This window comes from Podarcis filfolensis (assembly GCF_964270895.1).
Source record: "Podarcis filfolensis genome assembly, chromosome: 2".
Classification (NCBI taxonomy): Eukaryota; Metazoa; Chordata; class Lepidosauria; order Squamata; family Lacertidae; genus Podarcis; species Podarcis filfolensis.
Window position 1 is genome coordinate 42,088,514 of NC_139605.1, and position 15,638 is coordinate 42,104,151.

Consider the following 15,638-nt stretch of genomic DNA (forward strand, 5'->3'; position numbering starts at 1 on the left):
CACACACACACAAACTCTCTTTCCAGAGGGGCAAGCAGCCGAGCCTCTTGAGGACTACGTTTCCCATCGTGCCTCGCGAGCCGAAAACCAGACCCGCCAAGGCTGCGGCGGCGAGAGGCGGCCTGGGAGCCGTAGTCTTCCTGCGTGTCGTGAGGCCTGCTCGAGGTTCGTGTGGGTGGTGCCGCGGTGAGGATGTGGCGGGCGTGACGCGATTTTGTCCGCGTTGGAGCCGGGGCGGCCGTGACGTGGCAAAGAGAGAGAGAAAAGAGAGAGCTAAGAGAGAGCCAGGCTCCCCCGACACAGATCAGCCCCGGTGCGCGGACGCCGCGGTCGCCCTTCGCCCGCTCCCGAGGCTCAGCTGGTTTCGTCGTCTCTGCGGGAGCGAGAGAGGAAGGAGGAGGAGGAGGAGGAGGAAGAGAAGCAGCGAGAAAGAGGGACCGGGGCCTCTTGCTTTCGCCTTCCCCGCCGCCGCCGCCGCCTTCGCACTCGGCCCGCTCCGCTCTTGCGCCGCCGCCGCCGCTACCTCCGCCCAGCCGGGAGCCGCCATGGGCCTCACCATCTCCTCCCTCTTCTCGCGCCTCTTCGGCAAGAAGCAGATGCGCATCCTCATGGGTGAGACGGGCGGGCAAAGAGAGAGAGCGCTTCAACCCCCCCCCCGTTCCACACCCGCTCCACCCGGGGTAGCGAGCCGGGCCTGAGGCGACCCCACCCCGGGCAGAGGAGCCGGCGGCCGGTTGCTTCCCTCGCTCCCCGTTCGCCTAGCGAGGGGGGGGAGTGTTGGAGTCTTCGCGGGGGCTGGGATGGGAAGGCACAGCAGTGGGGCGGGCGGGCGCCAGGCAGGCAGGCGGGCAGGCAGCATTGTTCGGGCCAGGCCTTGTGCTGTCGGGAGACAAGGAGAGAGGGAGGGGGGAGAAAGAAGGAGAGAGGAAGGGAGGGTCTCCATGGCCTCCCCCCCCCCCGCCCTCCTTGCAGGACGTTCTTAAGGAATCCACCTTGGGAGACATTTTTAGAACGAGCGGAATTTATCTTCGCCCGGGGCCTTCTGCTCTTTTCAGGATGTGGGTTCGTTTTCCGTCCCGATGGGCTTCCTGTGTTTCAAAATAAGTCCGGTGCCGTCAGTCTGATCACTCGCTAACCTCGGCGCACAGAGAGAGCCTTCGCGTTTGTTGTGGTGATCGTAGGAATTGTTCTTTTAATACATACATACATACATACATACATACATACATAATACACAATACACGCACCATTTTTCTTCCAATGCAGAAATCTAAAGCGAAATGCGGTAATAATTATACTGCAAATAAAAATGGAAGAGTCAGTTACACTGACGGCTGTCTCCTAGTTTTTTTTTGTTACAGACAATTGCATTAGCATAACTTTTTTTTCTCCCCCCCCTGCCTCTCATCCTATCCCACAACACTTTTGGGATGGTGAATAATCAGTGTGCAGATATCCACATTGCTTCATGCCATTAGTATTTTGGATAGGGTGGGTTCTTAGTATTTGTTAGTTTTTATTAAAATGAGATGCACATTTTGTATTTGCTTTTTTATGTATGGAGTTAAGGGGCATGCCCTGCCTTGTTGGTTTGTTCAGTTTAAGATTACACAAATCAGTACTGAGCTGGGTGGTTCACAGAAAGATGCTTATAACTCTTTGGCTGTATCCTGTTGATAGCCTGGCATGTTAACTTAGGATTTTGCCCTTATTATATACAGTGGCTGTTGTGAAAGGTCATTGGTTTTGAATTTGGAATTGCTCTGTTGTCTCAAGGATGCATGGCTGCAATTTTAAAATGGTAAATGTCACCCATATGTGCTTTGTTTTGTCTTGTCATCCTTGGGCAGAGCAGCCCAAGCCTCAGATCCACCATGCTGGAGGGCTTTTGGATGGTGTGGAGATAGCCCTCTGTCCAACCCTGTGCAAGGGAGCTCTCCTATATGCTTGCCCAAAGCTGGTGTTTTTTCCCTTGCCTTGGCCAGCATGAGCATCACACTGTGAATGCATTACTGGCTGTACAACTCCATAAAGCTCCATTGCTGCCAGCCAGGGTTAATATTGCACCCTAACCATTCCCCATCAAATTAATGAGTGCTAGTGTTGTTTTATCCTGGATCCCTGAGTGTCCATGGTCTAGACACAGCTTTTTAAATACCAGCTCTTAATTGTCTCAAATGGTTGCTGTTAAGCACAACACAAGGGGTCTTTCCTGGCGGATCACTTTGCAGCCAATTGAACTATGTTAGTGAGAGAACTGAGACTTAAAATGGATTATTGTTACAATGCATGTGGGAATATCCTATGATTATGATGCTAAACATGCTGACATACCTCCCCTTAAAAAATTCATTTCAAATTCCAGAATGATAGTATGTAGTCACAAACTGTTTTGAGTGTTGAAGTTCTGTTTGGACTTACGTTACTGTAATCTGAATTTTAAAAGGCCAGTGTCTGTTCTAGAATTATCTCTTGTGTTTGTGTCTGAGATGATAATTCGTAAAGGGACACATTGGGCGCAACACTAAACAATGGCTTAATGCTACGCAAACAGGCCTACTTGGACTTGAGCACTCCCTCCTCCTGTTTCTTTGGACACATGCCAGAGAAAGAGATTGAAAGAATCCATTTCCAGATTTAAAATAAATTTTGTTTGTCATTACATCTGACAATCACAAACCATGGTTAGCATAAACTATAGTTTATTGGAACAAGTCAAAACCAGCTGTGGTCTTGTTGCAATAAACCATCATTTAAACTAACTACACTTCACTTCACGGTTTGGATTACTTCAAAGAAGGAAATGGAAGCTTCCAATCTCCTCCTGGCATGTGTTGGAGGGGGAGGGGTGAAGTAGGCTTGTATGTGTGTCACTGTAGGTGAAGCACTCTTCTTAGCAATTGCTGATGAGACAGTACCATGTGTGTTTAAGTTTTCATTTTGGCTGGACTACACATAGATGTGGACTCAAAACCAGGTCATTTATCTCTTCTGCCAGTATTAAATATACTAAGATTCTGTGTCTCTAGTAGTGCTAAGACTTTTGGAGCCTTATCAACTACTTCAAAACACTTAGCATTCTCAAGTTGCTTCCCACAAAGCAGCTGATGTTTGGTTTCTCCCTAGCAATTACTGATATTGTTAGAGATGGTACATTAGATATTTATATTGCTAATCTGAATGGTGATGCTTTGATTATAGTAGACAATCAGCTTTATAGAAAAGTAAAGTGGATCTTTCGTGTGTTTTTCAAAAATATGTCCAACCCATGCAAATACCTTACACACCAAAGATTTTCCTGTTACAGCTTCACCTGGACTGTCCTCAATTTTCCCTTCAGTCAAAACCAGTTGCCTTCAGCACTTCTCAATGTACACTAAATAAGCAACTTCATTTTTATCCATCTTTCTTTGCTCAGGCATTAATCAACACAAAGCAATGCCTTCTAGTCTCCCTTATCTGTGCACTTTGAAGGTCAAAAAAAGATGGAATCCTAGTCCTGAAGACCTCCCAGAGACCTCTGGGTATAGGGTGTTATATAAATTCAATAAATAATAATAATTATAGTTTATTTATCTCCTTTCTCACAGGGAACGTTTTAGGAGATAGGTACCACAGGAAGTGGTAATGAATCTTGCTTACATCTAATATGAACTTATCTGATGGTAACTTTGTTACATAGCTTTAGGTTACTGTAGCTTATATATTATATATCCAGCTTTACCACTGTTGGTGTTAAGAGCAGTTTGAGCATCTAGATCTTAGGCTCCCATTAAGGCATCCTAAATTGTTGTTGCCTTCAAACTCATATGATGTACAGTAGAGGCTTCTGCTGGAGAAGGGGGGGGGGCATTTTTTTGTTGATTCTTCCCTGCACCATTTCCCACATTATTCCAGAATCTCATCCATTGCAGAGCAAAAGGTCCCCACCTCCCCAGCAGGAGACTCCTAGAGTGAAGTACCTCTCAAGGGAGTTCTGAATCCTAGCCACAGGATTTACAGGTCACATGAAGATTAGATGGCATGTATTCATGCACTTGACTTTTTCTTTATAAAAACCTCTTCTGTAAATATTTCTTGGCTTAACTAACAAAACAATTTTATAACTTAAAAAACCCAATTTATTCACATAACACTGGTCGTTAACCAATGCGATATCTTGGTTGCCTTCCCTGTTCCAGAACATAGAATTGCCCTGAAAAGGCAGGAAGGTAAAGCAAATGCGTTAGAAGCTGCAGATCTTAGATTTGTACGTTTTATATACTGTCAATATGTAAGAACATGCTGGATTTATTTTTCACTCAGCAGAGCTTGAAAAAATAGACAGCACATTAAACTTTCCAGCCTGTACGGAAAGTTCTTTAGATAACATCAGAAGAAAGCATTCTCATTTACCAAACACCAGAAGACAATATAATAAGCACTATTCCAAGATCCTAAATATACCGTAGGAAGGAAGACACTGCACAGGCTTCTCACATGCAAGTGAAGCACCTGTATGTAAAAGGAGCTCAGTTGGACATAACAAAGCCCCCTTTTCATTCTTATGGCTTCTTCAAGTTCTCATTCCTTGACCAAGTAGAGGGGACTAGAAGGAAGCTTCCCATTCCCTGTAATAGCCTGCGGTGGTGATGGGGAATCATTTCCACTTTGTTCTGCAGTGGCATAGTTCATGCAGGTGCAAAAAAGCACTGTGCCCAATATGTATTCTCTTTAAATTGAAAAATTAGCAGCCTGCTTTGTTAGCTTGGATCCTGAGAACTGTGAGTGGAAGTGTGGTTCCTTGTCCCTTCTTATTCCTTGTAACCCCACTAATCTCTAATAGCTTCTCTAGTTGGTTGTACATGTTTGAGCAACAATCCCTGTGCCCCATAAAATGCTGTTCAGGAGGTTCCCCCCACTTTCAGATAAGCTGTTTTGTGGCTGCAGAAGGCTGTTGTGGTATGTGACAAAGGGGCAGTTTTCTTCCACTCAGTTCTCAGGGTAGCAGCCTCATTGTATACTGTAATTGCTAAACACTGCTTGGTGTGAAATAATGGATAATAGGGGAGATGCAAAAATAGAAAAGCCAGTTTTTAATATGCAGTATAGGATAATTCTGATAGCTTATTCAAGAAACGGAAGATACCTTGGTCAGTGCCATAGTCCTTGGGCTCTACCCTAGCAACTATTTGCTGAAGGTTTTTTTTAAATGAAAGATGCAGTAATTCTGTTTCGTTTTTATTTAGTGTTTTAGCATTCAGTCCCAGATTGCACTGTGCTAAGAATGCAGTGAAAATAATTTATAGCACAACTTAATTTTTTTTTAGCTCAGACACTGCATTTTAATATTTCCTTAATTAACAATTAAATAGTCCCTAATGATTTACTATTCTGCCCACAAAATACATTCGGTGTACTCTGTCAGTACTGCAGGCAATCTCAGACTACATCTTGTCTTGCACTAGTAGAAGACCTATTCCACCACTATTTGAAGACTTATAAACTTGTTTTATTGAAAAAAATGTACTAAAGCATTTGTACTTGATCAGCTAACAGTAAAGTGGGGAAAAGAAACTAAAACATTTTAGTTGCTCCATGTAGAGCCGGGTCCATAACCGTATAGGGTAGAAACCATAGGATTTTGAGCTTATATAATTTACAGTTGTAATTTATAGTAAACCAAGGTTTCTTGCACTATGTTATACAAGGATAATTTTCCTGGTTTTCTTAAGTTTTAAGCAGTAAAAAAATGAGCTTTGGAAACCATTTTGGATGTGTGATCTAGCTACCAGGTGCACTTTCATTATTGCTTACTCATGTTCGAAATATTCTGAAGGTTCATGGAGAAGAAGGGAGTTGCTCTAATGGGTGGGACCTGCCACAAAATACTGCAGTGTATCCTCCACTCCTAGCAATAGTGATTCTGTTCATGCCATTACCTTTACAAATTTTGGGGTTCCCCTGACCTCTTGTTTCTCAGTTTCCCTATTTTGACTACAGCGCTGTCGGCATTCCTTCCCTCAGTTCACTGTCAGATGGAGTAATATAGAGGTCTCAGGATTCCCCCTCGCTACATCCCACTCAATTATTAAAGAATAAACTCTTTTATGCTCTGATTGCTTTGTGTTAACCTCTGCCATTTACAGTGGTACCTCGGAAATCGAACAGAATCCTTTCCAGAAGTCTGTTCGACTTCCAAAATGTTTGGGAACCAAAGTGCGGCTTCCAATTGGCTGCAGGAACCTCTTGCAGCCAATCGGAAGCCGTGTCAGACGTTCGGGTTCCAAAGAACGTTCGCAAACCGGAACACTCACTTCCGGGTTTGCGGCGTTCGGGAGCCAAAACATTTGCCTTTCAAGGCGTTTGGGAACCAAGGTACGACTGTACTATGGTTTGTTAATAGCCAACACTGAGTTTGTTAGCCGTACTCTGAGGAAGCTACTGGGAACTTCATGTTATGTCCATATATAATACCAAGGACGTTGGTCTCATTTTTAAAAGCAGTAAAATAGTCACAGAAAGCCAAAAACTGCAATTTTCAGTTGATGTTACAGGTTGTCTGTCTCTGAATCTATTTCAGAGAGCCACATTTCTCAAAATTTTGGTTATCAGCTCTTACGAGTGAGGTCTAGTTTGGATGTAAGGCAAATAAGTGGCTTACTTGACAAACTAGGGAGGGAATTGCAGAGTACAATGAAAGAATGGAACATGTATTATATCTAGTTTGGTTTACACTGTATAAAATTATGCCTGAACTAACCCAGAATGGAAATTCTATTTTAAAAAACATCTTTAAAAGTACCGGTAATAACTAGCTATTTGATTTTAAATGTACCGCAGTCTTTGTTTTTCATTGTCAAAACAGATTTTATGAAATGGGGTGTTCATTTTATTAAACTAATAAACATTTGTTTTCTCTAGTTGGTTTGGATGCTGCTGGAAAAACAACCATTCTGTATAAACTGAAGTTAGGAGAGATTGTCACTACAATTCCCACAATTGGTAAGCAAGATCAGATACATATTGTCAATATGAACAACCGTTTTTGTTTTAAACTTTGAAACAAAAAATATATATTCTATGTTTTCAGGAATTGATATAGAGCGACTTGCCAGAGAATATGATAGAGGTAGAACTCCTGAAGTTTGTTTCCACACTATGTTTATGGTACATATTACTGGATTTCACAATTCCTGAAAGATTGTGAATTTTCCCTGAAATGAGGGATTCTTGCTTTGGGTAGCAAAGCCAACAAAGAGAGCATCCTGGAACCAATGTAACACTTGGGGATGAAGATGTTTGTGATTGCTACATAGATTTTTAGCGACATCTTCCATTTGCTTCCATTGTTAGAAACTCAGATAATAGGCACCAAATGGCTCCTTAAACCAGGGTTACTTACAGTTGCCAAAACAGAATGCCTACTTGCCATTTTTGGGCCAGGTAGCTTGAAAGTCGTATTTTTCAATATAACTTTTTCTGAAATTCATTCTGATTGTGCAGATTAAAAAATAACAGAATTCTACAGGATGTGCTGCTGGTGTGTGAAAAGAGTCAAGATCTAGGGATCCCCAGGCATGCACCTCCAGATGGTGGAGACTTCAGGTGTCATCCTGACGTCTTCACTTGGTCGCAAGCGGCTGATAGCCATGTGCAAAAATGCTCCTGGTGAATTTGGAACACTGCTTGCTTCTAAGCCCAGCTTTTCTTCTGCCAGGTCTTAATATATTTCTTTGTAATACAGTGGTACCTCCGGTTGCAGATGGGATCCGTTCCGGAGCTCCGGTCAGATCCTGAAGTTTCCACAACCAGAGGGACCGCTTCTGCGCATGCACGCGCAATGAAAAACTTCCGGGTTTGCCACTTTTGCAACCCGAAGTTTATGTTACCCGAGGGTAACGTAAGCCGAGGTGCTACTGTATAGACAAATTAAAGAAACCAGAATTGTTCAGAAAACTAACATGTAATAGTCTTCTGAAAATGTTTGGCAAACACCTGCTCTACCTAGAGCTTGAAGCATGAATATGTAAAAGTGTAATTGCAGATCTTGGTGACTTTACATTTATTAAATTTATTTCATAGTCCTTTAGGAAGTTAAGACACCCCACGCTTTCCTGGTCATTGGGCTCACATCTGCCTAGCTTGAGTAGTGCTAGAAAATTGGTTGCTTGCTGGTCCTTATTATCATAATTGTGTGGTTTTTTTCCATTTAGGTTTTAATGTGGAAACAGTAGAATATAAAAACATCTGTTTCACTGTTTGGGATGTTGGTGGTCAAGATAAAATCAGGCCACTCTGGAGGCATTATTTTCAGAACACACAGGTAATTCCTCTGACATATGCTTTGCCAAATCCATTTTCACTCTCTCTTTTGTAGACTGGTGTAAAGTTATACTGCCTAGTAAAAAGATTTGTACTAATACCCCCTTCCCAGTATAATCCCAATAGCAGCATAGGCCAACACTAACTTTCAGTGCTACTTTAAAACACTGGAATTTTCAAATTGGCATTGTGATATTTTCCTGAGACCATTAAAGCTACTGTGGACTTAACTAGTACTAAGACACACAGAATCCAAGCTGTCCAAGGTTTTAATAGGCAATAATTTGCATTCAATTAGGCCGAAAAGGAAAATATGGTTCCATGTGCTCTTTGTCACCCTTCCTCTTTAATAAATGGGCTTCACCTTCCTCACACTAATAAATAGGCTGTGCTTCCTCTCTTGCTCCCTGCAGCCCTCCATATACCTTCAAATTTTGCTTCAGAGGGTTGGGGGACCCTCAAACATATTTTGGGGGCACATGGGCTCTGAGTGGGCAGAGGGAGGGAGACATCTGTTTGTGCAGTCTTGCATTCCACCTTTTAATGGCCTTGTGCACATAGCAGGATGTATGCTCAAGTTGGTTCTTCAGAGGCCAAGCAAATAATGATCTGAGTTCAAGAGCCAATTATGTCCTTACCACAGACAGATCACTAACTGCATCAGTGAAAATAGTATACCTCTGGAGACTAATGGCCCCTGTCAGGTGGGTGGGTGTAGTTTATTGATGGTTCTCTCTCTTACATGTTGGGCTTGCAGAGTGAACAGCTGCCTCTCTCTGACCAGGCAGTTCAAATACTTTTTGCTGCAGTTTTACAAAAATCTACCAGCAGTGAAACAGCAATGAGGTCTGTGGATCACAGCTGGTGGAAAACATGAGCCGAGCCTGATTATACGCCGCTTGGAGCATATTTTGAAAACCTATACTTGTGGTAGGGAAGAAATTTCATTCACCATCATCACTGCATCTGAACAACGTGACTTGGCACAACTGCTCCATGCAGCGCAACAACTATTATAGCCAAACCATCCTAGTGATGTAGAAGCACTCTTGGCAGCCTGCTGTGACAACTTAGTGAATTGTTTGCAAATAAAAATGCTTGTATTCATGTTGACTGGGATGACACTGTTGCAATAATTCCTCTGCTGAAGAGAGTATTGCTTTCTGCTGGAAGTTGTAATATGTTACTGTTGCTTTAAAAATAAACAATGAGACTAAACTGTTAGTGTCCCTGGTCCTTCTGAGGTGTTAGCCCATTGTGATAGAATAGTTCGCATGGATCTTTGGTCTCTGATACCTTCTGATTTCTTGCATATATTCCCATTTGTCACAGGAGTAAAGATTCATTAAATATCTCTATAATGGTGACTTCAGATTTTATTTGAATGGTATTTCAGATGTCAAACACACTTGATGAGAAATACACTTTCTTTTCAGGGTCTCATTTTTGTGGTAGATAGCAACGACAGAGAGAGAATCCAGGAAGCAGCAGAAGAACTCCAGAAAATGGTAACTGCCGCTAACTCAATCTGAGCTCCTTCTGTGTCTGACTCCGATGGTTTAGTCCTCCATATCTAATAAAATCAAGAGGTTAATTTACAAAAACATCAGATATTTTAGTGTGGGATGTTAGGATGTACTGTTCTGTGTTTAGAGGCAATAATATGAGAGGTGGTGCTTCTCAGAACTTCCCTATTGGGTTTCAGTGAAATCCTTCTTGCAACTATCACCCTAACTTGACATAGTGTTTCTTGTCTGAGTTGCTTACATGCACTGATGGTAACTAAATCAACTAGCTACTGAAAACTACTGGGAGAAATGTGAAGGACAAAAATATTGCCAGCCCCGAAGCCTCCCTAACTTGTACTTTTGGTGGTAGCAACTATCAATAGGGGAAATAACTAGCATGGTGTTTCCTCCTCCAGCTTCAGGAAGACGAGTTGAGAGATGCAGTGCTGCTTCTCTTTGCAAACAAACAAGACTTGCCAAATGCCATGGCAATAAGTGAAATGACAGATAAACTAGGCCTTCAGTCCCTGCGCAACAGAACTGTAAGTACCGTAAAGCAAAAAATAGTTTGCCATGTGGCTTTCTCCCTATCTTGAGATATTCTGTGGGTTGGAACGTATGAATAGCAAGTGCTTTTCTTTCCCATTCTATGTAAGTAGAAATGTCTAACAAAGGCTATCCTTGGATCCAAACTGTTGAGTTCCTCTGCTAGGTTTTAAATCACTGAAGGTTGTTCTTGGAGCTAGTACTGTTCTGTTAAAAGGGACGCGGGTGGCGCTGTGGGTTAAACCACAGAGCCTAGGACTTGCCGATCAGAAGGTCAGCAGATCCAATCACCTTGACGGTGTGAGCTCCCGTTGCTCGGTCCCTGCTCCTGCCAACCTAGCAGTTCGAAAGCACGTCAAAGTGCAAATAGATAAATAGGTACCACTCCGGTGGGAAGGTAAACGGCATTTCCGTGCGCTGCTCTGGTTCGCCAGAAGCAGCTTAGTCATGCTGGCCACATGCCGGCTCCCTCAGCCAATAAAGCGAGATGAGTGCTGCAACCCCAGAGTCGGCCACAACTGGTCAGGGGTTCCTTTACTTTACCTTTACTGTTCTGTTATCATGCATTTGCGCAGAGAAGATGACTACTATTTATCTTTTCTGATAGTCATAATTATTCATTGTTCCATACAGTAAAAATTGTATGTATGTGTGTGTGTGTGTGTGTGCGCTTACTTGAGATGCCATCTGTCTTACCCCTTTACATTTTTGGGTGGTGGAATGTCCTGCTTGTATGTTCCTGTCTAAAGCAGCTCTATGGACTGACTACGTTCCCTTTATGCTGAGTGATGGCTCTTTAAGACCTTTCATTTGATTTTTCAGCTAGAGATTTCATAATGCCTGTGTTGCCCTTGTAGTTTTTCACTTTACTTGGTCTTTCTGCCGTGTTCTAATCTATGCCTTGGCCAAGTGAGCTTCTTTATGTTCTGATGTTTGAATTTGCCTTGCATGATGTGGGGGTGGGCATGAGAATATTGTCTTGGAGAGCTGTAACGTGCTCAAAAATGGACTGTATGGTATTAAATATTTCACTTTCTCATTCTCAACAGTGGTATGTTCAAGCTACCTGTGCTACACAAGGAACTGGTCTGTATGAGGGACTTGACTGGCTGTCAAATGAGCTATCAAAGCGCTAACTGGATGACTTTCGCACCAGGGACATGTTTGATATAAGTGGTCTAGGCTTGTTACATCAAAATTAGTTTGCATCTTGGTTATTATACAGTACAGTATCTGGAACTGGTTTGGGCAGGATATTACAGCATTTTGACTTATTTTGTTGCCAATTATTCTTCACCCAAGCTATATGTTGCCAGGGTAACAATATGCTTGGGTTAAAAAGAAAACTCCTTAATTTGGAAAAAGTGTATCTTCTGATTTTTACTTCTATTGTTAGCCTAAATGCCTGAATATAGTTGTGACTTTTGAAATCTGTTTGAATGCTTCTTGAGCCCCAATTAAATTAAGTACATTTTAAAAAGATTTTCCCCTTTTCTTCTTTAAGTTACTGATATCTTACTTCATTCCTTAAGACAGTCTGCTGACTTAATCTAGCATTCCATTTATATTTATTTCTCTCTCTTATAAAAACACTTCCTATTATTGTTCGTCAGAAAAATGCTCTAAAACACTATTCAAATATTCTGCACTGAGGAACATTTAATTAACCCCTTGGGTTCTGTCAACCCACTTTTGCCTTTGTGTGAATTGAATCTGATTGGTAGAACATTTTTGTGCCAGTTGCAACAAGCTCTTTGAGGTTTTCAATATTCAGCAGATTGTCTTCCTTTATATTGTATCTTTTTTTCTGTTGTTGCATGTTGCTTTTTGATATCAGCCTGTTTTGCCCAGTGTATAATAGTTCTGCTAAGGTTTACTGTTTATTGGTGAACATATCTTCATGAAGACAGATTTTGGAAAATTCTTCAGACTCAATGGATTAATTTCTTCATAACCTACTAAGAATTATTCTTAATAAAAATGAAACAGATGTATAGCTTTGTGTATGCTCCTTGAATCTTAAGTTTGTGGAACTGATAATATGAATGTGTGACAGATTATTCTTTTTCAATAAACGGAGTTTTTTCTGTACTTTGAACACAAACACAGATCTGAATAGCCTTTGAATTGTTTTCAATTTGGCAAAAAATTAAGATGGGCAGTTAAACTTGTGTACAGTGTAGTTGGTTAATCATCAAGACTAAAATCCTGTAAAAGTGTTTTTTGAAGCTGTAAATCTAAATTAAAATGTCCAGATATGAGAGTACTAACAGCTGAAAATTGTAATAAAGTACAAACTGCCCAAATAGTGTGTCAGTTTCATACTTAATTGGAGAGGACTGCATTGTGCTCGCTAGCAACCCTTTTCCTGTAGTTCACTTGCTTAGAAAATCTAACATCGTCTGTATTTTACTCTCATATCCCTCTTTCCTAAACTGAGTTTTCAGTGTTCCTTTCCCCCCCCCCCATTTTACTCCAGCCAAATTCGGAACTGGCACATTGAGAGGAAATACAGTAAACCAGAAATACAGTGGTATTTTGGTTCTCAAACGGCTTAGTTGTCAGAACAAATCTGCTCCCAAATGCGACAAACCCGGAAGTAAGTGTTCTGGTTTGTGAACGTTTCTCGGAAACTGAATGTCTGACACGGCTTTCACTTAAGTGCAGGAAGCTCCTGCAGCGAATCAGAAGCCACTCCTTGGTTTTCGAAAGGTTTCAGGAGTCGAACGGACTCCCGGAATGGATTAACTTCAAGAACCAAGGTACCACTGTATTAGATTCCAATGTTGTATCATTATCTGCAGTAAGGATCTCCCTGAATTCTTATTGTAGTTAAGTTGGTATATAGCAGGCATGTCCAACTCCCAAGAGACTGTGATCTACTCCCAGTATAAAAAAAACTGGCAGTGATCTATTCATTGTCATTGGAGGGAGGAGGAGGGTGGGTGGATTGCCCAGAGTTGAGCTTTTGGGGGGGAGGATTGCACAGTTTTTTAGCCTTTCCCTCATAACTTTTTGTACATGATAAGGATCCCAGTCTACCAGGATCAGCCAGGGATCTACCAGTAGATCACGATCTACTGGTTGGACATCCCTGGTATATAGAGTTACAATAAGAGATTTTAAGTCCTCACCAGGCTGAGGGCACTTCATGCAGTATTTATGGGATAACTCATCATATAGGACAGGCACAATTGCTTTTGAAATGTCTTGGATGTTCATATTTAATCTTTGTGGTCTAAACCAATGAGCCTAGGGCTTGCTGATTGGAAGGTCAGCGGTCCAAATCTCTGCGACAGGGTGAGCTCCCGTTACTTGGTCCCTGCTCCTGCCAACCTAGCAGTTCAAAAGCACATCAAAGTGCAAGTGGATAAAAAGGTGCCGCTCCAGGTAAACTGTGTTTTCGTGCACTGCTCTGGTTTGCCAGAAGTGGCTTAGTCATGCTGGCCACATGACCCAGAAGCTGTACGCCGGCTCCCTCGGCCAATAAAGCGAGATGAGCGCCACAACCCCAGAGTCATTCGCGACTGGACTTAACGTTCAGGGGTTCCTTTACCTTTATAAAGTGAAAATTAGTGTGCTTTGCAAGAGAAACTCTCACAGCAACTTCATGCTTCTACAGTCTAAGGTGTGCAACATTGACTGCTCTACACGTAGCAGCAGTAAGTGTAAAGGGAACCATTTATTTTTAACACATCTGAATCATGCACTTTCTCCAGACAATTAATTGAAGCATGTGTTGAATTGCCACCTTGCAGAAACCCTGTGAGATAGCACATGCTTGAACAGAAATCTGAACATGACATTTTGTGAAATACACAGCTTCTGCAGTTGTGTCTTGAATCTTGACACCTCTGTTCTTTTTGTATCTCTGATAATTACAATCCGCCCTGTTGCTTCTGTCATAGGGCCAATTAGTATTTACTTTGTGTCAGGTGCAGGGAACTTGTTGCTCTCTATATGTTGGATTACAGTTGCCATCCTTCTAGTTACAGGTAGGTAGCCATGTTCGTCTGCCGTTGTCGAAACAAAATTTTAAAAAATCCTTCCAGTAGCACCCTAGAGACCAACTAAGTTTGTTATTGGTATGAGCTTTCGTGTGCATGCACATTTCCTCAGATACACTGAAACAGAAGTCACCAGACCCTTATATATACTGAGAGGGTGGGGAGGGGTATTACTCGGAAGGGTGGTGGGAATGGGTGATTGGCTGATAACTGTGGTAAACCTGTTGACTGTTAATGACTGCAATTGGTCTTACAGGAAAAAGCAAGGGGTGAGATGGCTAAAAATAGCTTTATCATGTATAATGAGATAAGAATTCAATGTCTCTATTCAGACCAGGTCTCTCCATGGTTTTAAGTTTGGTAATAAGTTGCAATTCAGCAACTTCTCTTTTCAGTCTATTTCTGAAATTCTTTGGTAATAAGACAGCTACTTTGAGATCTCCTGGGAGATTGAAGTGTTCTCCTTCTGGTTTTTCTGTCTTTTGATTCCCGATACCAGATTTATGTCCTTTTATCCTTTGGTGTAGGGTTTGACCATCCTTGACAGGAGTTGGAGGCTAAAAGCTTGAGGTCTCCCCATACCTGTTCAATATAGTGTCTATATAGTTTACCATGGGTGAGATCCACCATCACATCAGCAGACATACCAGAATTCCCCACTCTTTTCTCCCACCACCACCACCACATTCTTTATAAAAGAATATAAAATGTGGCATTGTTACACAACACTCGGGTCAGTAATAGGCCAAATCAGGAATTCACAAGAGGTGGAGATTGACAGTAAAGGTTAAAGGTTATATGCTGCTGGGCTTAGTAATTCTTCCATCCTATGTTGGAGGTTTGCAGTGTTTGGGACATTCATGTTCTGAAGAGCAGCTTGAAACAAGTTGATTTACTACAGCCGTGCTAGAGGAGAAGCATAAATAAAACTGATCTACTGAAGTACGTGGTAGTGTAGGAAAGAATACAGCTGAAAGGCCAATGGCAAAGTAAGGTTTTGAAGCTTGTTGAATGTGGCAGAAGTAACACCAATTGGAGGGGGAATATTTCATGATGAAATTCACCAGACTCAGTGGCTGTATTAATATTACAAGAGTATGCCTATAATTTAGGTTATACCTATAATCATAGCATAGACTTGTTAGATCTTAAGTATTGCCAGTTTATTTTTTACATATGAGGGGTAACATAAAATGCATCAAATACGGGTTACCTTGTTCAAAGCTTGAAAACTATCCAGGATTCTCATTCTTAAAGAAGGTTCTGGAATATA

General features: G+C 41.8%; 1 protein-coding gene and 1 long non-coding RNA gene across 2 annotated transcripts; one reads left to right on the plus strand and one right to left on the minus strand.

The window, feature by feature from the left end:
• Window positions 1-3: 3 nt before the first annotated feature.
• Window positions 4-12,664, plus strand: ARF4 (ARF GTPase 4). Its single transcript, XM_083603156.1, has 6 exons — window positions 4-612; window positions 6,904-6,984; window positions 8,196-8,305; window positions 9,741-9,812; window positions 10,229-10,354; window positions 11,408-12,664. Exons 1-6 carry the CDS (start codon window positions 546-548, stop codon window positions 11,492-11,494), a joined length of 543 nt encoding a protein of 180 aa, XP_083459282.1. The 5' UTR covers window positions 4-545; the 3' UTR covers window positions 11,495-12,664.
• LOC310757705 lies at window positions 9,748-11,399 on the minus strand. The gene is made up of 2 exons (XR_014545433.1): window positions 11,055-11,399; window positions 9,748-9,877 (listed from the first exon to the last, which is right to left on the minus strand). It is a non-coding gene; the product is annotated as an uncharacterized lncRNA (long non-coding RNA).
• Window positions 12,665-15,638: the final 2,974 nt, after the last annotated feature.